The sequence below is a fragment of the Indicator indicator genome, chromosome 6 (assembly GCF_027791375.1).
Source record: "Indicator indicator isolate 239-I01 chromosome 6, UM_Iind_1.1, whole genome shotgun sequence".
Lineage (NCBI taxonomy): Eukaryota > Metazoa > Chordata > Aves > Piciformes > Indicatoridae > Indicator > Indicator indicator.
Window position 1 is genome coordinate 6,236,529 of NC_072015.1, and position 24,783 is coordinate 6,261,311.

At 41.1% G+C, this 24,783-nt stretch overlaps 2 protein-coding genes across 2 annotated transcripts in view; one reads left to right on the plus strand and one right to left on the minus strand.

Moving 5' to 3' along the window:
• Positions 1-8,637: 8,637 nt before the first annotated feature.
• BCL2 (BCL2 apoptosis regulator) overlaps positions 8,638-24,783 on the minus strand; it is a 100,278-nt gene continuing 84,132 nt past the window's right edge. The window contains exon 2 of the mRNA XM_054381782.1: positions 8,638-8,772. Coding sequence (XP_054237757.1) covers positions 8,638-8,772 — 135 coding nt within the window. The remainder of the gene's footprint in view (positions 8,773-24,783) is intronic.
• LOC128967571 (peptidyl-tRNA hydrolase 2, mitochondrial-like) lies at positions 24,200-24,724 on the plus strand. The gene has a single exon (XM_054381737.1). The coding sequence runs from the start codon at positions 24,200-24,202 to the stop codon at positions 24,722-24,724; it is 525 nt and encodes a 174-aa protein (XP_054237712.1).

Genomic DNA, 24,783 nt, shown 5'->3' on the forward strand with positions numbered 1-24,783 from the left:
CACAGTGAAAATTTTTTTCCTCATGTTTCCATGGAACTTCCTATACCTCATCTTCCACCTATTGCCCCTTGTCCTGTCCTTGGGCATCACCAAGAAGAGCCTGACTCTATTCTTTTGGCATTCACCCTTGACATATTTATAAATGTTAATGAGCTCAACCCTCAGTCTCCTCTTCTTCTAGCTAAAGAGCCCCAGCTCCCTCAGTCTCTCCTCATAAGAAAGAGACTTCCTCAGTTTAGCTGTAAGGATGCTGTTGGAGATGATGTCAGATGCTTTACTGAAATCAAGATAAACCACATCCATTGCTCTACCATCATCTATCCACCTGGTTATGTCCTCATACCCATGCCTGCCCCCAATTTCCAGTGATATTGTCTTAAAAGAAGCACATTTCCAAACTGCCGTCTCACCTGTTAGGGTCTCCTGCTGTTTTCTTTCCAAACTATTCAGGAGTCATATGTAATTTTATTTTCTTCCCTATTTTATTTTTTTAAATACTTCTGCAATGCTACTAAGATTTGAGATGTGCAAGATTGTTAAAGAAGGTAAGTTAAGATCTGACATGAGGGTGGTGAGACACTGGCACAGGTTGCTCTGAGAAGTGGGTGCCTAGTCATTGGAATTGTTCAAGGTTAGGTTGGACAGAGCTCTGTGCAACCTCATCTAGTGGATGATGCCCCTGCCCATGGCAAGGCGGTGAACTTTGTATTAGATGATATTTGAAAGTTTCTCTCAAGCCAAACTATTCTCTGTTTCTATGAAATGCTGTGCAGTTCGAATGTTGCTAAGCAGAGACAACTAGAGGTATATACTGTCACAGAAGTTTCTTGGAGTGCTGAACTCCATAAGAGAGCAAGAGGTTTTTTGACAAGTGTGTTGTTTTCAGGGTTTTTTGAGTAAGCTTTTAGTAAACCAGGGATGATTATTTCTACTGCAACAGTAATATACAGACTAGTTTTTTTGTCCGTTTTAGTGCTAAATGTGACATTTGCTCCTTTCACAATTTCTGATGTAGTTGCCCCAACCAACATTTAAGGGTCTATCAAAGCTGTTGCCATCCCAGTGTCAATGGGTAACATTATAGCATGTCCATGGTCTGTAACAGACTGCATGTGCACGTGTTGACCTTTTATGTGTTTGCATCAGATATGATTATGTCTTAAGACATTGATATTGTGTTTCAATGGTACAGTAAATCTGATTATGGGATTTGTGATACATGACTGAAAGAGCAGTTTCTGAAGGAGTGGTTGCATGGGTTGCATATACTTAAATGCATTATACAAAGTGCTGCTCCACTGTAACCCCTGCTGGGTCAAGTTGACCAAACTTCCTTTTCCTCTCCTGTAAGTTAATTTTCTGCCACTTTTCTGTGGGAGAAAGTTAACTCACAGTAGAGTATGGTATCTGTGATGAAGCCTGTTAGTGCCATTCTACATAGATGATGCTGAGCCAGGTGTCATTCATCCCCCTGCAGTCTGAGTAAACTTTAGCATGGGCTGTGGCTGCTTTGACAGAAATGGCATCAGGTGTCTCTTCATGATCTGGATGAAGCTATCTCAAGGATGAAGCTATCTCAAGTCAGTGGTCTAGCAATGCAGAGACCACTACAGTGCTTCTGATCTTGCATAGCCCAAGATACCCACATTGGACAATATTGTTAATGATCCACTAATAGTATATTACACCTTATCTGCCAAAGGGTCTTCATTGTTCTCAGGGTGGTGAGAACAGTACTATTCTGGAAGGTACAGGTGGAGAAGGGAAAAGTTTACCTACTGGATATATTGAGGATCGGTAATCTTCATAGAGTAGGAATGGACAGGTGGGGAGAGATGCATGAAACTCCAGATGACCTCAAGAAAATTACTAACTAGGGAATTGGGCATCATGGAGAACAGGAGGCTCAGAGGAGACTTTACTGCTTTCTGCAGCTGCCTGAAAGGAGGTTGTAGCCAGGTGGGGGTTGGTCTCTTCTCCCATGCAACCAGCAACAGAACAAGAGGACAGAGTCTCAGGCTGTGCAGGGGGAAGTTTAGGTTTGATCTTAGAAAGAAGTTCTTCACAGAAAGAGTGATTGGCCATTGGAATGGGCTGCCCAGGGAGGTGGTGGGGTCAGCATCCCTGGAGGTGTTTAAGAAGAGACTGGATGAGGCACTTGGTGCCATGGTCTCGTTGATTAGTTAGGGTTCGGTGATCAGTTGGACTTGATGATCTTGGAGGTCTCTTCCAACCTGGTTGATTCTGTGATACTAGGAGACCAAAAGCCTGCTGCCACAGAGGTATTGTAGTGCACTGCCAGCAATGCAGCAACTATAGAGACTTAGAGTGCTTGAAGCCATTCAAGTGTATTTTGAGAAATGAACTTTCTGGTTTTGGCCCAGCAAAACTTGTTTTAAAGATGCTTCTACCCAATCTTTGATAGCCAAAACCCACCTTAGTAATCAGGACTAATGTTCATTTTGTCTTCATCCAGATTTATTCTCCCCATCTGTTCAGTGTGCTTGGTGTCAGTGATAAGGCAGGCATTTAATCATGGGTGCTAATCTGCTGGGTTTTTAGATGAGTCATCTGACTGGGCAGAAAGAGGAGAATCACTGAACTAACTCACCTGGTTTTGCTGAACTCTGTTTGCCTCCCTAGGGAAATTTAATCCCATTTTCCTTTGTTGGGTTTCAGCTAGAAAAAAAGACAGTGCTGAGGCTAATTTAATCCACATTTCCTTCTTTTTTCAGTCTCACTGAATAGTGGAGGGTAACTGTCCGTACTTGCAGAACTGCAAATTTGTTTACCTTCTGCCTTGCTGAGAATTTAGTAATCTTGTTCTCTGCCAGATGGTTTAATCCCAGAGCTCAGAGGACAGTCTATTAGTTGTGCTCTGCTGCTGCTTCTTTCAGTTTTGGGCTGACATCTTCCACCTTCTCTGTCTTTGGGGACACAGACAGAGGGGTACATGATTTGCATGTGTTTGAACTGTCCTTGGAAGGCGTTAAACTACTGACTTCAGGCATTCTCAATAAGCGTGTCCATGACAGCACAGTGCACATGCTAGGCTGCAAAACATGCTCAAGAAGCTGGGTAAATCCTTAGGGCAGTACAATAGAAGTTGCCTGAGCTCATTTAGCTATGTTCTACATGAACTAAAGCCACAGAAGATACATGGCAACAACTGCAATTTGAGGGCAAATGAATATGAGCAATATGCCTAAATAACTGCTGGTAACCAATCCTAACTGTAAGAAACCTTCAGTGGTAACAAATATACTTCTCTCCTGTTGAAACTTGCTAATATGCATTTCCAGCTCCTAGAAAGGACAAAAAGTAGTTTTAGCAAATAAATAGAAGAGTCAGTGGATGCAAACTTGAACATAGAAGGCTTCCCCTAAACATGAGGAGAAACTTCTTTACAGTGAGAGTGATGGAGCACTGGAACAGGCCAGGGGGGTTGTGGAGTTTCCTTCTCTGAAGACTTTAAAGACCCACCTGGATGTGTTCCTGTCTGGACTACCCTAGGTGATCCTGCTTTTGGCAGGGGGGTTGGACTCGATCTCTGGAGGTCCCTTCCAACCTCTGATATTCTTTGATTCTGTGCTGCACCTTGCGCAACACATCAGAAGTATGGGACAGCAGAATGGGTGGCACTGTGCTTAGGTCCCAAAGCGTGTGATACACCTGTGGTCTGTATTTCACACAGCAGCAGCTTATCTTATCAAACTTGGGTAATTGCATCTCGATGCACAGAGGTCTTTGAGGAAGGCTGGCAAATACTAAGCACTATTGAACAAAACATGTCCATAGAACTGTCAGGAAGGAAATGTCATGTTTCATTTATGGCATTACACTCAAAACGTTTGGGTAGGTTTTTTTTTTATCAGCAAATCCTAAACAATGAAACTGCAAACCAAGTAACTCACAGTGTGCTTTATTATTTTTTCCACAATATTAACTAGACAGACACAGAAAGTTTAATGGCAGCATGTTCTTATAACATTTTAAAGACAAAGAACAACATAACCATATTAAATGATGATAAACTGACAAACTACAATACCATACATACATCAAACGAAAGTACTGGATAAACAGTATCTGCTTATGTACATTTATGCTGGTGATAATTAAAACTCAAATGTTCAGGAGAAACAAAAAGAAAAAAAAGGAAAAAAGCTATTTAAATTATAAAAAAATACAGTTTTATGTGAAATGCTTAATGCTGTATAGCTTTCGGAAAAAGATTTCATTGTGTGATGAAGCTGCATTAAACCATAGAAGTATGGTTTAAACCCAATACGGATTAAAGTAGCTTTTTTTTTTTTTTTGTCTTCCTTGTTATTTCACCTTGTTTTTAAGAAAGACAGGAATGAAAAACAAAGCTTGGGTTTTGCAATGAATAATAATTTTTATACTCATAAATCAAAAGATTATTCATTTTTCATATAGTACTGAGCTGTAAACTCATAATACAAATGAATCATTTTGCTAGCTTGTTTAAAGATAGAGGATAAAAAGAGATAGGCTTTAACTGTGCTACTTCAGAATACCTTTAAACGACAGATCTTCTAGGTTTGCAGAGTGCAGGTGCACAGCTAAGCACAGTGTCATGCAAGCATGCAGGCCCTATGTATAGCTGACTCCCAATGCCTCAGCTAGGGACACTGCATGCATGGCAAGGACTGAGGGTACTGAGTCAGTCTATATGTTCTATGAACTGCATCAGCTTCATGTTTCCTTTGCACATCTGTTTTCAGATTTCCCCCCCCCCCCATAATTTCTCCTCCTTAGTGCAACCCTTCTCCAATCATGTGAACAAATCAACGAACTTTTACAATAATTGGATAATTTATAGGAATTTACAAATTGTTTTGTAATTGAAAATTTCAAATAATTTTAGTCATGTAGTGCACACATTTGTAGCTAGTTTTAGTTAAAAGTTATTTTCCAACCACCTTGGTGAACTCCTGTATCATTATGAAACTGTAGATTTTCTTACATACTGTTGTCATTCTCCATTATCTTCTAGTCCCCTTTTTTATCTCTGTATTGTGTTACTTCAACTGCCCCATTACTCCTTTAGTGAATCCAGTGCTGCTTCTACTAAGAAATGTACTCTGTGTCAGTTCTGATTTCAGAATACATAATGTGCAGAATTTATTCTTTTTCAATCTATTCCTAAGTTACTGATCTCTTACAGATTGTAGGCAGTCTTACAGATGATTTTTTTTTCAGAAGCAAACTATTTTCATCATTTTCTTAATAAATGGAATGAAAAAGAACTAACATCAAATAAAGTGAAGGCAGCAAAACGAACTATTTATCTTAAATTGCTCAGGATTTTCTGTTTTGCAAAAGACTGCCTTCAGAATTAGCAAAGTTTTATAGTGAAGAATAATTTGGGGGAATCTGTAATGTTTTCCTCTGCCCTTATATCATCTTTTTTTTTTTTCCAAGGGAAAGGATATGAGATGAACAAATTCCAAGTATCAGTCATTTTTAACCAAGGAGATATTTCAGTGATTTGTTTGTTTTCTTCTACTTCTTGACCTCCTCCTTTGTTTTCTTCCGACCTTCCACACCTAATCAACTTAAGAGTTGTCCTTCTTTTTTTCATTGTTTGCTTTTACAACTTGAGTCTGTTGGGAGTGGTCAGCTGTGTGTGCATACATAGTGACAGGGGATGGTGTCTCACTGAACTATAGTCTTGGAGCATCAAATTCTATAAGGCATTTTGTGGGGAAAAAAAAATCTTATGTGGAAGCGTAATGAACAACAGGAAAGACAGGAACTATTGCAAAAGAAATGCAAGAGGGAAAGGAGAGGATTTTATTAAGGAAGTTCAAGGTTTTATATACATTCAATGTTTCTAATATGTTTCTTAATAAATGTATTATTAACTATCATTATTCCTAATGCAGCCACAATACTGTACTATTCTGCAGTCAGGATGGGAAAGCTTCATTAGCTCTTTAATAAAATAAAATCATCAACAGTCATCATGACTCTTCTTTTTGCCTGGTATTAATACACTGGAAAGTCCAGTGAGTAGACACATCAGAACACAAAATCCTCAGTATTTATTTAAATGTGTATCATGTGTATTCTTCATATTATTTCTAAAGCAGCTTTAAAAAAAACTTTTGCCTTTGAAAGGTATTATAAAATAAACCCCATTCAAATTCTAATGGTAGTATAGCAGCACTGGAATTGATAGGTACTCTCTTACTACTTTTGACAATGTAAACCTTTAATAAAATAAACACTATTGAAACAATTCGAGGTCTAATAGTTCAGAAACTTTAATGGGCATATAGGCACAACTGAAACGAAGACCAGATTGTGAAACAGAACATTAACTCGATACTGGCTACCTCCAGTTGTGAAATTGGCTTGCATCAAATTCAGCTTGGAAGCTGAAAAAAGCCCCAAAGCCCACATTCAATTCACAACATTTGCTTGCTCCCACTTAAAATAATTTTCAGAGGAACTTTACATGAGCATGCCCACTTCTGACAGAAGCACTCTGAAAATATTACAAGTGCTTTTTTTGTTTTTGTTTTTTTTATGATGGGATTTTTCATTTTTGTTTCATGAAGCTTCGGTCACATTTTTTGAGTTCTTAGAAATATTTCCTTTCTATGTTTCTAGAAAATTAAAAGTAATTTCAAATTTGAAACGTAAGCTCACTCCATCTTTGCTCATACAAAGTGTAGGTGCCGTTAACTAAATAGCAGTAAAAAAGCTGAGATGTACAACTCTTAAAAAAAACCAAAACAAACAAAACCAAAAAACAACCAAACAACAAAACAAAAAGCAGCTTTGAAGACACAACATCAACTACAGCCTTAACATTGAACATATTACATTCCCAAGTTAATGGACATATTTTGCATATAATGCCACAAAGTTATTTGACTGAAATCATGAGGTTGGATCCACAGTTTATTCACTGTATTTTTTTTTAACCCTTAGAGCACTTATTTATGTATTGTACGGTGCATTTCATCCAGAGGTTTGCAACCTTTTCTTTTTATGTCTGGACGTCCACTTACCCACAAATCCCAGATTTCAAAAGTTTCATAGAAAAAATAGGAGTGCTTGACCTAAACATTTGAAGCTAGACATTTCCATGCCTCAGGGCAGCCCATGGGACACCCTTCAGACTCTTTGACATCTTTGGGACTCCTGGCGCCCATCCGAGTGCACGGAAAGCCCCACTCTACAATGCATTGACACATCTGGTTTCAGAACACGGGTCTGTTTATAAAATGTACTCAGTATATGGAGTACTCTGCGTTAATTTTACTTGAGTTGCATTTTGCAACGTGAGCAGATAACTTCACCCCCCTGATCCCTTTTCCTCCACCCTATTTTCGCTTGAAATGACAGTACCTGCGTGATTGAGGTGTCAGACAGTCTCTGTCCAGAGAGAGGATTTGGAGTTTCTTCATCATCTTTTCTTCTGCAGACAGTCTTAGGACATTATTAACATGAAATAATTTTGAGGGCGAGGGCAGGAGGATAAAGCTCACTTTCTTTTCCTGTTGTGAAAATGAACTTGCTTTTGGTGTACAGTTTGATAAACAAGGATAGTCAGAGCTAATCTGTAACTCAGCTGAGGTCTGCATCTTGCCAAATAAAATTAAGATCTTTTTCAACTTTCAGGGATTTAGAGACTGCATCTAATTGGTTTCAAACCCCTAGAGGAACTCAGTAAGTAAACAGGATTAGTTGCAGATATGAGCCCACTATAGTGGGACACAGGTCAGGTCTTCAGACTCCAGCTCTGCTCTGTTGAAGCAGGCACTTAAGGTCTCCTGATGTTTCTGTGTCAGTAGCCATAAAAAAAAAGTTTTACTTCTGAGAAAATCATTGGAACGGCAATTTCCTGCAAGCCCCACAGATTTAACTTCACACTTCTGTTAAAGAAAAAAAAGGCATTTGATTTGACATGGATTAGGAAATTGTGATTTTGATGTGATGGCACAACTGATAACTTGAAAATGCATGTTTACAAGGCATAGGCAATCATATTTCCAACTGTGTTCCTGTAGGCATAGTCAGATGTCCTTCAAGAAGTTGCCATCTTGACTCCATGTATGTACCATGTTGAATCATATACTTTATTAGTTCTTACCAGCAGGACAGGGTGAGACCTTTGTTCATGCTGACCTTGTCTTTCAGATCCCTCCCAGCCATCTGGAAAAATGGAAGGAAAATCAATACAATTATGCAGCCTTCAGCAGCTCAAGTAACTGCCCAGTAAGTATAAGCAGGTAAGTCTTTGTCAGTATATTTGCTCTTCAGTGATAAAATAATCCAGCCAGCTGCATCAATTGAAAAAAAAAAAAACAACCTACAAGACTTTGGGGCTTATTAAAGTTAAGAATAACAACATGATGTGATGACAGATACAACTTGCAGAGTTTCTGAAAATAGCAGGTTAAAATGTAAATATCTTTTAATAAATAATTTTCCTGCAGTGTAAAAATAAATGATATTTCCTTTGGCAGTAATAGCTGATTTAATCTTTAGCTGGGAAGTTGTTTTGCTCATAAAATATCATTGTGCTACAGAAAAGAAAAAAGAAAATTGTTTTGTTATTTTGAAAGACTTTTGTGATCCACGATAAACCGGCTGGCTCTACTTATGTCCGAGGTAAGCGCCAAGAGTGATGCAAGCTCCCACCAGAACCAGACTCAGGATAGTCTTCAGAGAGATCCAGGAGAAGTCAAACAAAGGCCTCATACTGTTGCCATACAACTCCACGAAGGCATCCTAGAAAGGAGAATAATGGAATATCAGAATTGTAGACAGAGAGAATCACAGAAACATTTGGGTTGGAAAAGACCCTTGGGATCACCAAGTCCAACTGATAACTCTTTCCTTGGAAAAGTTTTTCCTAATGTCCAGTCTAAACCTCCCCAGATGCAGCTTGAGGCCATTCCCTCTTGTTCTACCACTAATTAGCTGTCAGAAGAGACCAGCACCATGTCCTTTCATGTAGTTGTAGACAGCAGAGAGGTCTCTCCTCAGCCTCCTGGTCCTCTTTTCCAAACTAAACAGCCTCAGCTCCTTCGTAAGATTTTTTCTCCAGGCTCTCCACCAGCTTCGTTGCCCTCCTCTGCACTCACTCCAGCACCTCCATATCTCTCTTGTATTGAGGTGCCCAAAACTGAACACAATACTCAAGGTGTGGCCTCACCAGAGCTGAGTACAAGGGGACAATTGCCTCCCTACTCCTGCTGGACACAACATTTCTAATACAAGCCAGGATGCCACTGGCTTTCTTGGCCTCCTGGGCACGCTGCTTGCTCATATTCAGAGGGCAACTTCCTCACTCTCAGTGGTTATCCAGCAATCACACCAGCACAAAACCTGCCATACAAACCTCGTGGCATAGTGTTTTGGGAGCTGTGGTTTTTGTGCAGTGCTTAGCACCAATTCTTCTGCCTATTTCCTTACAAATATTCCTAGAATTACTTATGGTCATGACTTCTGCTCTAGGAAGACCCAGTCTAACAGCAAAGAGAGGTGCAGAATATGTAAATATGACTACCACCATTCTGGCTCCTGAATGTTGTATATGCAAACAAAGAAGGTAAATGGACGTTCATTCTCCAAACTTTTCGTTTCCTCTGGATATGGGGCATCTCTAATCCTGGTTGATTTTGCTGAAGATAAGGCAGTATTTATCTGGTTCCATTGGGATGGCTTCAGAAGACTGTGTAGTAGCCACAGATATTTCTTCCACATACATCGAAGCTTTAGGGATGTTACATATTTGATTCCTTTTGTCACCAAAGCAGGTGACACCTTGGATGTGGCAGTGGATTGGTTGTATGACCCATTGGGTCAACCAGATGACCTGATAGCCCTGCATAAAAAAGAGCTCTCTTGCCATGGGATCCTCTTGTCTGACTTGCCTCTCGTCCTACAACTAAGACATTCAGCCAGAAGAATCGGGGAAGTATACAGTGGTGCCATTTCTCACGGCTGCCCACAAGTCACCTGGTGTGAGGCCTAGGGGGAGTTCAGTCCCTCAGCCCAGCCCAGCCCAAACCACCTTAAGTTCCTCCTCAGAGCTGCAGTCATCCGTGTACGGAGAGTAGTTTTGTAAAGCTGCTCAGGGAAAGCCTGGAGGTGCATATAGACACCAAATGGACAGGCTGTTAAAGTAGCAAATAAGTTTTTGTGACTCATAAACTCAATGAGGTTTGATTGGGCTGAGCGGAGTAGTGGTACTCTGCATGTAAGGCTGCAATTCCTAACACACATGAAGTTTCAGACCGTTCCTGAGAGACAGATGAATTATACTGTATAGCATGAAAGCAGTAAAAATGCCCTAGTTAAATTACTTGAAAAGTGTAACACAACTGAGAGCATCATTTTAGGGAAACTGTTTTATTGTGTAGTCTACTCCCAAACTATTGAGATAAACTCATGATATATCTATTCAATGTGGGGGGTTTCTGTCTCAAACTTTATTACTCCAGACTTCGTGTTTTTGGCAGAAATTTAATATTTTCTTTTTATGTTGCAGTGCCTTTAGCTGTTTTATAATGTTTCTATGCTAGGAGGTAACCTTCCTTCTAAAAATGCATATATGTTATGGTTCACAGAAGGAATTAAGGAGAGAAGGGTCTCCATTATCAAGATCACAGTATGACAGCTTTACTGACATCCACTGCTCTTCCCTCATCTACCAGCTTGGTCATAACTTCATAGAAGGCTATCAGGTTAGTTAGACAAGATTTCCCCTTGGTAAATCCATGTTGGCTACTCCTGATAGCCTTCTTGTCTTCCATGTGGTTAGAGATGACCTCCAGGACAAGCTGCATCTTCCGGGCATGTTAATTTTCTGTAAATTATGTAGTTAAATTACCCTCCATCATTAGGCATCTCTAGTTACCGTCAGAAGAGCATTTGTGGGCTTACCACAAGAGGGCGCGTAAGGTTTTTTAAATATTTTGCCATTTTGACTCCTGTTCACTAGACACTGAGGTTGAAAGAAATAAATTACAGGTATTTCATTCCAAAATATGCTATCACATTAAGTAGTATTGCTGCATATTGTTGGTAAGAGTGGATGCCAGTAGGTAGGGGTCCGTAACAGAGCAGCTATAGACTTTGGCCAGCAGATTTGACCTGAAAAATACATCTGTGCCTCCGGCTATTTCTCAACGCTTGTTCCTCCAGGCTATCGTTTTCAAACTTGGATTCTTAAGTGAAAGCAGCTTAACCTTTGGGAAGTAAAGTTTTAATGCAAATTCTTCGTTCTGGAAAAGATTTGGCAACTTTTGCTCAGCTACTTAGTTTGTGAAATAGATGTTTGCAAACTCTGCCCTTAATTTTCTGCTGTGCTGTCGCAGAGATGAAAAGGCACACTCAGTTTGCTGTGTAGCTCTTTGTAAAGCTGCTTTTATTTCTCCTTAAGGCTATGAAGTAACATAATATCCTAAAACACTACAGACTGGGCTAAATCCTGTTGTCACCACTGCAGACCGAGCAACTTCCATGGGAGCTCTGTCTGCATAGGGAGTTCTAGAGTAGGCCTCTTAAAAATACAAGGGTAAGTTCAACAAATGGTAGTATTACTATGAGTAGAAAAGAGAGGAAATTAAAAACAAACACACAAACAAAACCCAGACACAAGCCCATGGAAATGCAAGTCATGTGAAAAGATTTTAACATTACAAACATTTCATGGTTTCTTTCCATGGGGAGGGTCTCAGTTCTGCCTATTCATGACAGCTGATGCTCCCTTCTATCCCCATTTAGAAACAGCCTCTCAACTTTGTCTGGGAGACCATTTCTAATGATTCAGTAGAGCTCCTGATATTGGGCATGAAGATGGATGAAAAGTTACAGTAAAACCTCAAGACAAGGCAAAAGTACAACTTAATACATGGCTCAAAAGAGGAATGTTAATGAAGTATGCAGTACAATATCAGAACAATAACATGAATCTAACTTAATGGTGTCTACACTATATATTACAAGTAGCTCTTTATGATTGTTCCCCCTCCCCTTCTCAAACATCCTGATTAGGCCTATTTCCGAAGCTTGTTTGAACAGCCTGTCACTATTTGTTTAAGTTTCAAACCTGTTTTAAATAAACACATCCATTTTATGTACTAAAACAAGGAGGGGGGGAGGGAACTATGCCTTGTTGCTGAAAACTATTTTAGCACAGAGCGACCCTAAACAGAATCTCAACTATTTTGTAAGGTTTGTCTCCTTCTGTAACAAACCCATGTATTTGTCACTAGATTTTTGTCACTTAAATGGTTCAGTTTAAAATAAGAGAATTTCTAGGTAAAATAAAATTAGGAAAGCTGCTTGAAACAATGTCCTCTGACAACTGCTCTTTATGATTAAAGCAAGGGACCCCTCAGCAAACAGTCTGGGCCAAATTCTGTCTTGGTCAGCCTTTCTGGAAGTCTTACACAATTGGAAAGGAAATGTTTGCAGGCCTTGCTTTTAAGACCTACCTATTCAAAATTCAATGGAAAGTTGCATCCTGGATGTAAAATTAGGATAGTCAGAAATTATATGGAAAAGATCTCTTCATTCAGCTCTGTAAGTTTTTAAAAAGTAATTTCTTAAGAAGATTTTATTGATCAAATCTGTCCACTGCTGATTGCCTATGCAATTTCATGTTGACTGTTTCTGCGAAGCATGAAAGATACTCTGCCTAAACTCCTCTTAGCACCAAAGCATTGGAGATGCCTGCCTCAACTACCTGGGCTTGACTGGCAGAGGCCAGGAAGATTGCCCTGAGGGCACTCCTTGCTCCCCTTTTGTCTGTTAAACTATATGCAGGGAGGACATAGGGTGATCCTGGCTGGAGTTCCTGGAATTAAAAGGGAGCACAGGGCAAAAATGGAGTTTGTCACCCTCAGAGGATTAAGAGGCAAAATAGTGTGCTAAGTCAGGCCAGTCTTAAGGCATTTGGACCACCCTACCCTGCTCTTCCACTGGCCCAAATTTGGCAGCTCTGATCCAAGAAACAAATGTCATCTTTAACTACACAGGGATTCGTTGCTTGTGCATTGAGTTTGTTTAGTCTCTGTCCTTTGGCAGCTCAGCCTTCATTCCTGCTTGAGAAGCAAGACATAGCTCCTGGACCACAGCAAAGTACCTACTTCCCATAGGCTGAGTCTAGCGAAGCATTATGGATCTGATGGCTCCTTACTGGAAATAGAGAGGGAGAAGGCCTGGCATTTCTGACTGAGAGGGCAGTGAGGAGAGCAAACATGAGGAAGTAAAGGCTTCCTTTTTCTACCTGAATCAAACAGCTGGTGAGGAAGTGACTTTATTTCCCTCGTTATCATTGGATTGGCAGGATATCCTCTTGAGCCACACTGTATTGAATGAAGAGCCAGCAAGACTTCCCCATTTTACTGAACAGCAATTACCTTCTGGCTATTTTATGCCTCTCTCCCTGTGACTCCAAAACAAACAAACAAACAAGCACACACATGCTAGCTCCTGGCTTCTGAAGAAACTTGCACAGGTCTGAACGAGGCAGCATGTCTATGTGATGTGGGCCAAGAGAGGGAATGGCATAAGCTCTGATGCAAATATTTAGGAGCTGAATGACTTTTCCCTCACCCCTGCTTCCATACCAACAATGTTCCCAAATGGTAACTCATTTCAGAAGAGTTTGTGGAGGTAGGGAGGGAACAGACAGAGCTGGTTAAATCATCCCACGTTTTCTATGCAGTGAAACTTCATTAAAATGTCATCTTGAAGCTAACAAGAAAAGTTCTTGGAACACAAAAAATAGACAAATCTGTAGCTGTTGTTTTCCCAAAGAGTTGATGAGTCTTTTACGTCAGGCTTAAGTTGTGACTGCATGCAAACGGGGCCAGCTCAGATCTTGACTGCGTTGTGCTGAGGTATGGTGTTTTGTGAGGTTAGTATCTTTCAAGTGACTACTATCTTTTCATGCCTGGGAGAGCCAGCATACTGGCAGTCCACCCAGATGCACATTATTGAATTACAATTGGAAGGAAAAGAAAGTGTCAGCAGGCAAATCCTGCTGACCATGGGCAGAGAACTTTCCTAGGGACTCACTTCAAATCCCCGTCTATATTTTTCTTTTCTCTCCTCACCTTTCCCTGTAGTAGAAATGAGTCTGTTTTAATTCTTTGTTTCCACAATGTCCAATACAACCTTAGGTCTGCATCTGATGTGTAGGTTGATGGCTGTATACACTTTTGTTTCTCCAGTGATATCTGAGGTTTTGACTGCACAAAACTTGTTCTCAGCACAGTGGTCTTGCCTAACGTCTTTGTTCCTTGTCCTTGCTATCTATTCATGTAACGTCAGCCTGTGATTTTAGGGGCTTATCTTGTAGGTTCTAGCCTTGAAGTGTGTATGTGAACAGAAATCAGTGGACTGACTAAACATGGCACTCAGATGGGGACATCTAAGAAGCAAGAACTCATTGTGGTTAGGTTTGTTCACAAAAACTGATGCATATGCCTAGAAATGCATAAATGAGGATGACTATTCCTCCTCTCCATGCTCCCAGAGAATGACTTCTCTGGACCTCTGTGAGATGAAGGACAAACCCAGGCTTTGGGAATTGGTCAAGGCACCTTTTTAAACACAGAATTTGTAAGGTGCTGGTAATTCAGCTTGCATGGAAACTCATGCTGTGTTCAGTCTAGGCTGCATTCTTGTTAAACCAAGTCAGCATGAGAAATGTTGCAGTAATTTAGTCTTGGCGTCTCTACTTAATTCAGTTAGATGTGGCTCTGCAATATGCAGAAGACCAGACCTAGTGGAGGCTGCCTTGTTTTCTCATTCCTGGAAAGGCCCACACTAAAATGAAGTATTTCTGGCTTCAACATAATGACTATAACATCACTATAGCAGCTAACTGTTGATACTTAATGTGTGCCACTTCTGAGGGAGCAATATTTGAACTATTAGACACTGGAATAAACTCCCAAGGGAGGTGAAGGATTCCCCTACATTAGACAGTTTCAAGACCCAGCATGACAGGCTGCTGGGCCATCTCATTTAAACTATATTCTTATCCTGAAAGGTTGGATTAGATGATCCTTGAGGTCCCTTCCAACCTGGTATTTTATGACTCTATGAATATTAGTATTTATGAGAGAAAGAAGGCAAGAAGGTCTTCTATACCACATGGTCAAAGCTGCTATACTTGATCTTCTACAGTTTTGGTTTTGTAATCTTCATGGGTTGATAATCTATTCAGTTAATTTGCTGTTTGTTTGCATCAATACTTAGCATTTTTTACTTTTATTTTCTGAGGGTGCTTGTCTTAGGTAAGTACTAGAAACTCTGTGTAACTCGTACCTAGAAAAAAAACATGTCCCTGCACGCGTTTTTCACGAATCTCAGTTACACTAGAAAACCACTCAGTTTTAGGTCACCTTCTCCATCCACTCAAATTTATCCAACTTGTTCTAGGGAGTTTGAATTCATATACAACAGTAAATTTTGCAAACACCCATGTATGGATTTTTGAATCACTTTGGAAAAGAGAACAGATGTCACAGTTGCTGGGGGAATTCACTTCATCCTATAACATCACTCTTACACCTGCATCTTCTGAAAAGAAGCTAGAGGCATTAAGACCCGTATCAAATCTTTAGAGTGGCTTTAAAATGAAAGTAATAACAAAACTGGTCTGAATGACAACGTAGGCCTGTTTCTCTCAAACTCACATCTGAAGTCTCTGTCTTGCTTGTAATCTACTTTCAATACAAGTACCCTTACACTGGATATAGCCTACCTAATTTAAAAGCCCCTGAGAGATCTGACTGCAGCAGTACATTGGCAGTAGAAGGAAATGTGAACACATGCCCTGTTATATTCCCTGTGGGCTCCAGCAGCCTGTGCTGCTCTCAGGCTGCCATGAAAGAGTTAAGTCACATAAAGTGCCTGAGAAATGGGAACTGAAAGTAGATGCTTGTAGAAATGCTCAGAGTGCTGTAGCACAGCGTTCCTCATCACAGCCAGGAAGGGTTTTATTCAACAAGTGCATCCAGCTGTGCCAGGCTCAAGGAGTGGGTAGAAGTGGAGGTAGGGAGGGGAAAGCAAGACAGCAAGGCTGTCAGTCTGGTGAAGAGGGCCTGGCTCAGGGCAGCCTCAGCCAGAAAAGGCAGAGTGTGTGTGTGTGAGCAAGGATGGAATCAAACCAGTCTGAGCAGGTTGTCCTGCTGGCTGAACCACAAGGGACCAGTCATGCATTTTTCTGCTTGTTTTAAGATCCCTAAGGGAAACACTCCATCCCATATTTGTTGTCTCAACACTCAGTTGAGCCCTTTGGCTTGACTAACTCAGGCTCAGCATTGAGCAAGAGTAACATTTTGCTGGAGCAACAGCCGTGGTGTGCCTTGGTGTTTCAGCAGTAACAGGTCATGCACAGCCACCAGCACCTTGGGCAGAAGTGCCACCTGTTCCTCACGTGACTTGAAGCAGACTCTTCCCCCCACCCCCGTCCTAGATCTTGTGACAATCAGCTGATTTACAGGAGTAATGAGACAACACAGCTAACTGATAAACTTCACAATAAATCTGCAACATAAAGAGTAAGTGCAAAAATAATGCTGTAGACTTCAGTGGCCAGTTACACTTCTACAAGCAGCCACCTGGAAAATATGAATTTGCATGTGTTTTCTTTGGCAGCCTACACCTAATTAGCAGCTCAAACCATTTGTGCTCACCTGTAAAAGCCTTATTTGAGGCAGAGAAGAGGCAGCAGGTTTTGGTTATTGCTTTCTCTTGCCATTTCCTAAGTCAGCCCTTGAGTACTGCACTCCACCAGGTGCTGTGTGTCAGCGTTAGCTGTAGGGGAGGCAGACATGTCATGGCAGTCAGGCAGCCTAATGGAGCAAGCTGCAAGTGTCCCCCTTCCTACCTGGTGCATGCAAGCCTCTCCGTGGCTTGCTCCATGTTTTCATCATTTCACAGCTAAGTGATAATGAGAAAATAAGGAGAAGCACCTGGTCTGCATCTGCTCAGAAGAGATTGGTTTTCAAGCCTCCCCTCCTCTCTCTCTTCTTGTCCCTTCTGTTCACCACTTCTGCAAAAGCTCAAGACCTGGGAGACAAATGGAAGGTGAAAGGACCAGGGAAAGGAATGAGGAGAGTCTGAGGCAAGTGAGAATTTAGATGAAAACAACTGTCTAACTAGGACAGGTGAAAACTGCTTCTTGCAACAATGAGTTGAATCCTACCTTTAAGCCAAGATAGCTTTATGAGTTGTCTTGCCTTATGGTGAGCTCATAGGTCAAGTGGCTGGTAAATCTCGAATTTTGGGGTTCATCCAGAAAGTTTTTGACAGATGTTACCAGGTATGAACTAATAGGGACCATATGAAAAAAGAAGGATGAGTCGGAATGTAAGAATACAACTCGTGAAGAGACTGAAGGACTTTGTTTTGTTATTTCAAATAGCTCCAATTCATTTGCATACACAGTTGTAATCTATTAACTATGACCACTAGATTTATTCAAATGCCACCAAGCAAAACCAAAATATGAAGACTCAAACAAATGCAAACCGCCTCTGCCTCTCCACCTCCAAAACCAACACCAAAACAAGCAACAGGCCCTACAGGAGAAGTGGGATCTTCTCCCATCCAAAAGTGAGTACCACTGGGATGTTTGAAAGCAACAACCTTCTACCCATATGCATACTTTAATTCCTCTGTAAAAGGAAATGTCATGCTGATAAAAGAAAGGGCACAAATTCTGTTGTGTTTCCTCTTAATAGGGTACTTTAAAACTGAAAAATGTTAGAGGCTAGCAGGAGAGAAGGAGTTATTCTGTACTTCAGGGAATTTGCTAGTGTCACTATTCTGGCCCAATCCCTTGATGGAGTCATGTCTTATATGAGCTGCAGGAGTCTGCCAGCATGGTTGAAGTACCTCCCAAGCAATGTGAGTTATACTGGCATAAGGACTCCCCTATTTGGTGTAAGTCTACATAGTGGGGAAGGGAATCATGCCAAAATAGTTATCTTTGTAGGCTTGGGATGTGATATTTTCCCCATGAGATAGTTATGCTGGCCAGACTTTGTCATGTAGACCTTAGGAACTTTTACTTGCAAAAGAAGACTGTAATTTATTTTAACCAGATGTTCAGCACTGATCTGTGTCTGTGCATTCACAGTGGACTGCAAGTGATTTTTACTGTGAAAGACATATACCTAGGATACCAGTAATATTTTTGAAACATAATGCTGAATCTTTAAAGCTACAGTGAGTCTTCTCTCTTTTTGGTGGTGATGGGCAATTCCCAATGAAGTAAGCTGGTGTTCTGGGTATTGAGTTTTGCTTCCATCAATCAGATCCCCTACAGGTCTTGTAAGGCAGAAGTCTCAGCTCTCCCATGTATCAGACACTCACATCAACTGCTGGAGCAAGTCATGCAAATCATGGTTGTTGGGATGAGAGGATGGTGACAGGATGAGAGCTGAGGTGACCTAGGATCTCTCCTTCTTTCAGTAAAAAGCAAAAGGTATGGGTGCCAGTCCTTTGAAACAACAAATCCCTCTTTGTTTTCTTGCATGGTTGGTGTTCTTGAGAGGAAGCAGGGGTTTGCTACAGGACAATGATCATTGGAGTGGTTACATAGCTGTCACTGGAGCCTGAAGTACCTACCACTATCAGCAAGTTGCACACAGGCATCCTTGGGAACAGCTGAAATACAGCTTCGCATGCATTCCTATGGCCAGTCATTCAAAACAGAAACTAAAGGATTTGGTTAACTGCTGTTTGTTTTTTTCATAAGCCTACATGTCCTTGCAGATCATTCACAAAGGGCTGAGTGTTTATATTTCCTGTTGACATCCTTTGAAAAGGAGATGCCAATGGAAATTGGATCTTTTAATGAACAATTTCTGTGGATAGCAAGTCAGATGAAAATTCATGAAGGATTTAAATCTATCACTGTGACCTTGAACTAACAGCATGAGGAAGGAGAAGGCTGTTAACTTAGGCAGGAAAGACTGGTAATTACTTCATGTGTTGGTGTTTCCAAGTTTACAGAAGTTTCATGCAAAATTTCAGATACTCAATGAAAAACAAAATCAGGAATATGAGCCAAGAAAAAAATGAATTACCTATGAAATCAGTCTTGAAAGCTTTCCCACTTTCTAAAATAAGACCCCCACAGACGGCAGATCAAAACTGATAAAGGTCCAAAGCTTTAGAATTTACATTTCTAAGTGCAGGTGGGTCTCAGTGCAGAGTGCAGTTCTGTGGAGAGGAAGATGAAGCTGATCTTGCACTTCTCTTCCTGGAGAAGAGGAGGCTCAGGGGAGACCTTATTGTCATCTACAACTACCTGAAAGGAGGCTGTAGCCAGGTGGGAGTCGGTCTCTTCTCCCAGGCAACCAGTGACAGAACAAGAGGACACAGTCTCAAGCTGTGCCAGGGGAAGTTTAGTCTGGATGTTAGGAAGAAAGTCTTCACAGGAAGAGTGATTGGCCATTGGAATGTGCTGCCCAGGGTGGTGGTGGAGTCACCATCCCTGAAAGTGTTTAAAAGAAGACTAGATGAGGCACTTAGTGCCATGGTTTAGTTGATTAGATGGTGTTGGGTGATAGGTTGGACTTGATGATCTTGAAGGTCTTTTCCAACCTGGTTAATTCTGTGATTCTGAGATTCTGAACAAGCAGGGGCAGGTATAGGAGTGCAACTACTATAGGCATATTGGAAATGTACTGCAGGTGGGCTAACTATTGCTGCTGTGAAACCAGTGCCACCACTATTCAGAGGCTGCTGAAGTGTCCCTGTGCAGAGCTGCAGTATGCTGTGTAGAAGTGCCTTGGGGCACTACTGGAGAAAAATCCATGGATCCTGCTACAGTCTTACAGCACCACCTTCCCTGCACAGCAGTGTGTGCTGTGACTCTTGTGCCAGCAGCTTCTGTTGGAAAGCCAACCTCTCTTGTCCAGTCACTTCAAAGTTGCCTCGAAAATCTCCTTAAAGCATTGATCTGCAATTAAAGAACTACCCTTGCATAAAGAGTCAGAGGAAGTGATTACAAGAGCTGAGGGATTCATATGTGGTAAAAGGAGAGGGATGAGATCTGCAAGTAGGTACAAGAACCATCTAGAGGATCACAATAATGCCTGTGTGCCACCACCTCCTGTGTCTGTCTCTCTTTGGGTGATGACCTGTGCCCATCTTGATGCTCTTTTCATTGGAGTTCTGCCATTGCTGTCAATGTGCTGCTTCTCCTTCAGATCTTCCATCACCCATATCTGCTGCTTCTACCCCTGAATGGGATGGTTTCCATCAGCTTGGCTATCAATTGGGGATTCCTGCCACAGGAGTAACTCTCAGCAGGCAAATTATGGAATCTGATGTAGAATTGACAAAACCCAGCCAGGAGCTGCCTTCAGAACCTCCTCTAATTAACTGTTGCTGCTATAAATTTAGGCAAACCCAGGAAATCACATGCAAAATTCTCTCTGATTTGCTATCTAATCTTCTTCTATCTAGGTTCTTATACCACACACACTTCTATGGTATCTGAGCATCTGGGTGCTGGATGCAACTGAGTTTAAACCCTTTTCAAGCTAGCAGTCTAAGCTGCAGTCCTGACACTTCTATGTATAGCCAACTGTTTTGCTGTGAGCAAATTGTGAAGAAGCTTCTTCAAAGGCTCCTTGAATGTACCAGCTTCTCTTCTCTTCCTTCCCCACACAATGTAAGATTGGGAAACTTGCCAAGCATCATGTTAAACTGAAAGAGATGTTCACATTGCAGTGAGCACAGGAACCAAGAGAGCCCAGTCTGCCAGAACCTTACCCTAGCATTCCCAAGAAGCTCATGGCATTAAGACTTCATTTTCTTGTGTGCCTGTAGGCTTGTCTAGGAGATGCTCCACAGAAGGCCAGAAAATCATTGCTTTCTCAATATTAAATACAAACCATTTGTTAGCTTCAACATTTTGAGTCAATTTTCTTTCTTTTTTTTAAGGTTGGAGGCATTTGATCCTGCGGTTGCTGTCACTTGAAACAGATCTTCTGCTTTCAGAGGATTTTAGCTATACCCTTTTCTGATGACTGCACAGTCAAAGCAAGAGCACAGACAGGGGCCAGCAGTCAAAAAGGTGATGAAAAGAACCTCTATCATTCTGGTTGAGAAATACTAGACACGGGTTTGATTGATTTAAGCCCAAGTAAGGCAAGAGAAAAATTTCAGAACTTATCTACACTTTAACAGTAAAGAAGCAATCCTCCCTCAGGGGGAAACATTCATACAGATATCAAAGTGTATTCTGACTCATTAACTGAAATATGTTGTGCTGGTGGAAGACAGTTAACTATCAGCAAGATTTTGTCTACATAAGGGTCTGCACCAGCAGAATTTATATCCATCCAAAAAGTCAGATGCATAACCAACATGGACACACCAGGCAAGGCATGAAACATGGGGGGAAATCTGCAGGCTGATGTTTTGGGCTCCATGTTTGATTTTTACAAATTTGTGGTTTAAAAGTTCCTGTAGGTCTATAATGAGAGCAGTTAAAATTAAAAGAAAAAACAAACAATCTGGAGTAAGACAAGCATCAAGAAACTGAAAGAAACATAAAGCTCCTTCCTTTTTTTTTTTTTTTTTGCTATTTATTCCCACAACTTTAGCCATAGAGGTGGGGGTAGGGGAGGGGAAGACGCTGAACTGAGCTCGTAAGCACAGCATTAAGTTGATTTGACTATTAGAAAACTTTAATTTAAAAGTTTTTCATGGGGTTTCTGGTATTTATTTCCTTATTTACTTCTTGACCCTATTTAATACTTTGACTTAAAGGAAGAAGGCTTTCCACAAGCAAGAGCATTAAAGGTTCAGATTAGTTAAAGATGAAATTAGACTATTGATTCATTAAAGCCCAGTGTCCTCAGCATCACCAGTGATACTATCATATATTAAGCATATCAAACTGTTAAGGTGCCTGAAGTGAAGAAAAAAGACACTTTCAGTATAGGCATGGCTTTTGACTGGAAAAAACACGCTACTGCTTTGCATTCTTTTTGCCTCATGTTTTCTGCCCCATCCAACTGGCCTTCCCATGTATGCAACAATCATGGGAGGGTTAGGGACTCTCTTCTCATGCCTGCCTAGCCCTGAACATTGATTTTCAGCCTAATTTTGTCATCTTTGTCCACTCTCAAGTTGTATCTCTGAACTTTCACCCTTTCAATAAATTGGATTTTTTTGCATGCTTTGTTCATGTACTCACTTTCCTCCTTCTGTGTTTCTTCAAGTATTCAAATGTGATTCCTTCGTTCTGTGCCTGTGTAACCATCCTTCATTCGTTACCTGTTTTCACTCTTCATTTTCACACAATCTGCCTTGCAGTTTCCATAAAGCATTGCAGTAGTGCCTTTCCTTGCCGATACATTGCTTATTCCGGTCTGCAGAGCTGAAGTTAGCAGATGCAAATACATGATTGTAATTGTGCTTGAGCTGGGGTCTCAGCAGGTTTTAACTGCAGCTGGCTGCCACAATGCTGAGTGCAGCCTAGGTGGATGTAATCGCCAAGTCTCCATGGGCATAGTGCCAAGGGGACTCTTCAAGGTTGTGATAGCTTGCAATTAAGACTATGCCTGCCTGTTACTTGGTAGGACCTCCAATACTCGATTTGTGTCTCAAATGAACCTAAGTTAAGGTGATGTTCCTCTAGAAGCAAACAGGGTCAGGTAGGAGTGTTTGAAACAAGGCTCAATGTAAACACCAGTCGTGTCTGGCTTGGGCACTGTATGGCTGTAGTTCAGTGCTGCCCAGTGAATCCCAGCGTGTGAAAGGCGCAGCAAATCTACGTGCTTTATCAGGAAGTTGGCAGCTGCTGTGCCGTATGAGAAGCTCTCTGAAGACTTTCACACTCCTGGGAGGAGGAGCAGCTCATAAAGCTGCTTCATACTGGTGAATTTTTAAGGGTACATGTAGGAGAAAGATGAAGTTGCTCTTTGTTGAGTTTCTTAGATACTGAAACATGTATTTATGTCTAATGCTAACATATGTTTGTAAGGAAAACTAAACAGCATCCCCTCACAGACATAAAACGTATGACCTATGAACATAGGAGCTGCTATACTGAATTAACCTTGTGGTCCACCTAGAAGTCAAGACTTAGTGAGTCAGCTACGATCTGTTTGTGATTAATTCCAGGTTGATTTGTTTCTTCCTTTTGTGTGTCACTTTTCCAGGATGCTGTCATGCCAAGTGTCAAGAAATCTCTCTCCTAATCTGTGTGCCTCTTGAGCTATTTGGCCAAGCATAGGGAAGTAGCCAAAGTCCCTATTACCACAATTTTAACAGTTCTTTTGCCTTCAACATTGCTCACTCCATTTCCTTTTCTTAAGCTGGATAATAGCAACAAAGACCTGCTAATGTCTTTCCAAAAGTTGTTAAAATGCTCTGGAATTTCTGTTTTAGCGTTTATTTATTAGTCTTCAGAGATTCAGTTGCCTAGTCCTCCCTATTTAAAGTTCAGCTAGAAAATGTTCATGCTATCCTTCCATACAGTTTGTAGGTAGATAATGATGATACTGTTCCACTACATTTCCCTGCTGCCCATTATTATTGAAACCATTCTCCTCAGCAAAATACTGATTGTTCTTTTGCTGTTGAGCTTTTTACAGATGTCTAAATACTTAAGACTTACTCAACTCCTTTTTCTGATACCTTTCTACTTCTACTGAATTCCCCTTTATGCATTTACCAAAATTATGACTCTCCAATGGTCATAACTGGCATCATGTTCTCTGAATTCACAAGATGCTACCATATATATACAGATGTCTTCAATAGGCATATCTGAGTAATATGTTCCCTAGATCCTCATAACTTCTGGCTTATTTGCAGAATCTACTTCTGTTCTGGTTCTCTCCATTTTCTAAGGCTCTTTTTATTTTTTTTCCCTTCCCCAGAAGGTTTCCTCACTCTATCTAACAAATTAAAACACTTTCTTGCGCAGTCTTTTCTGGCCTCATTCAGAACTGGCATAGATCTCACTGCATATGAAATGGGGAACAACTGAGCCAAAGCCATTAGCCTTGTCTCAGACCCAGAGGTTTTTATCTAGCCAAATGATGTTAGTTTCCAGACAGTTTCTCTTACTTAACAGTAAGAAAAGCTCATCCAGTGTCTCATGATATTCATTATTTTGGCTGAAATTAGGAAGCTTGCTGAATTAATATTCTTCATGACTCTGTTCCTGGGGACAGCAGGGGGCATTTATCTCACCAGTTTCATTTTGACCGGTGGCAAAAGCCATCTTCAGGCTGGGGCCTTCCTGGGAGACTTCAGCCAGCCCAAAGTCAGAACGGCTGCACCTGCCAACAGCCTGGGGAGTGAAGCTGACATCATGGGAGAGTCTGGGGAGTTCAAGATGGTGCTGATTGTCCACAATGATTTGAAGACGGGGAAGGGGAAATTAGCAGCACAGTGTTCCCCTGCTGCTGTTTCTGCCTACAAGCAAGTTCAGAGAAGAAAACTTGAGCTCCTGAAACAGTGGGAGTACTGTGGTCCTAAAGTGGTCCTCAAAGCTCCTGATGAAGACACTCTGATTCAGCTCCTGGCTGATGCTAAACACCTTGGACTGACTGTGAGCCTGATACAAGATGCAGGTCATACTCAGATAGCTCCAGGCTCCAGGACAGTCCTTGGTATTGGACCAGGACCAGCTGATTTAGTAGGTAAAATTTCTGGTGCGCTAAAACTCTTTTAAACTGGGCACCACAGAAATCTGAACACATTCGTGTCTATCAGTCCTGCAGGGATATACCC

Coding starts and splice junctions, on each gene's coding strand:
- LOC128967571 (XM_054381737.1), top strand. CDS start 24,200: ATGACTCTGTTCCTGGGGACAGCAGGGGGCATTTATCTCACCAGTTTC.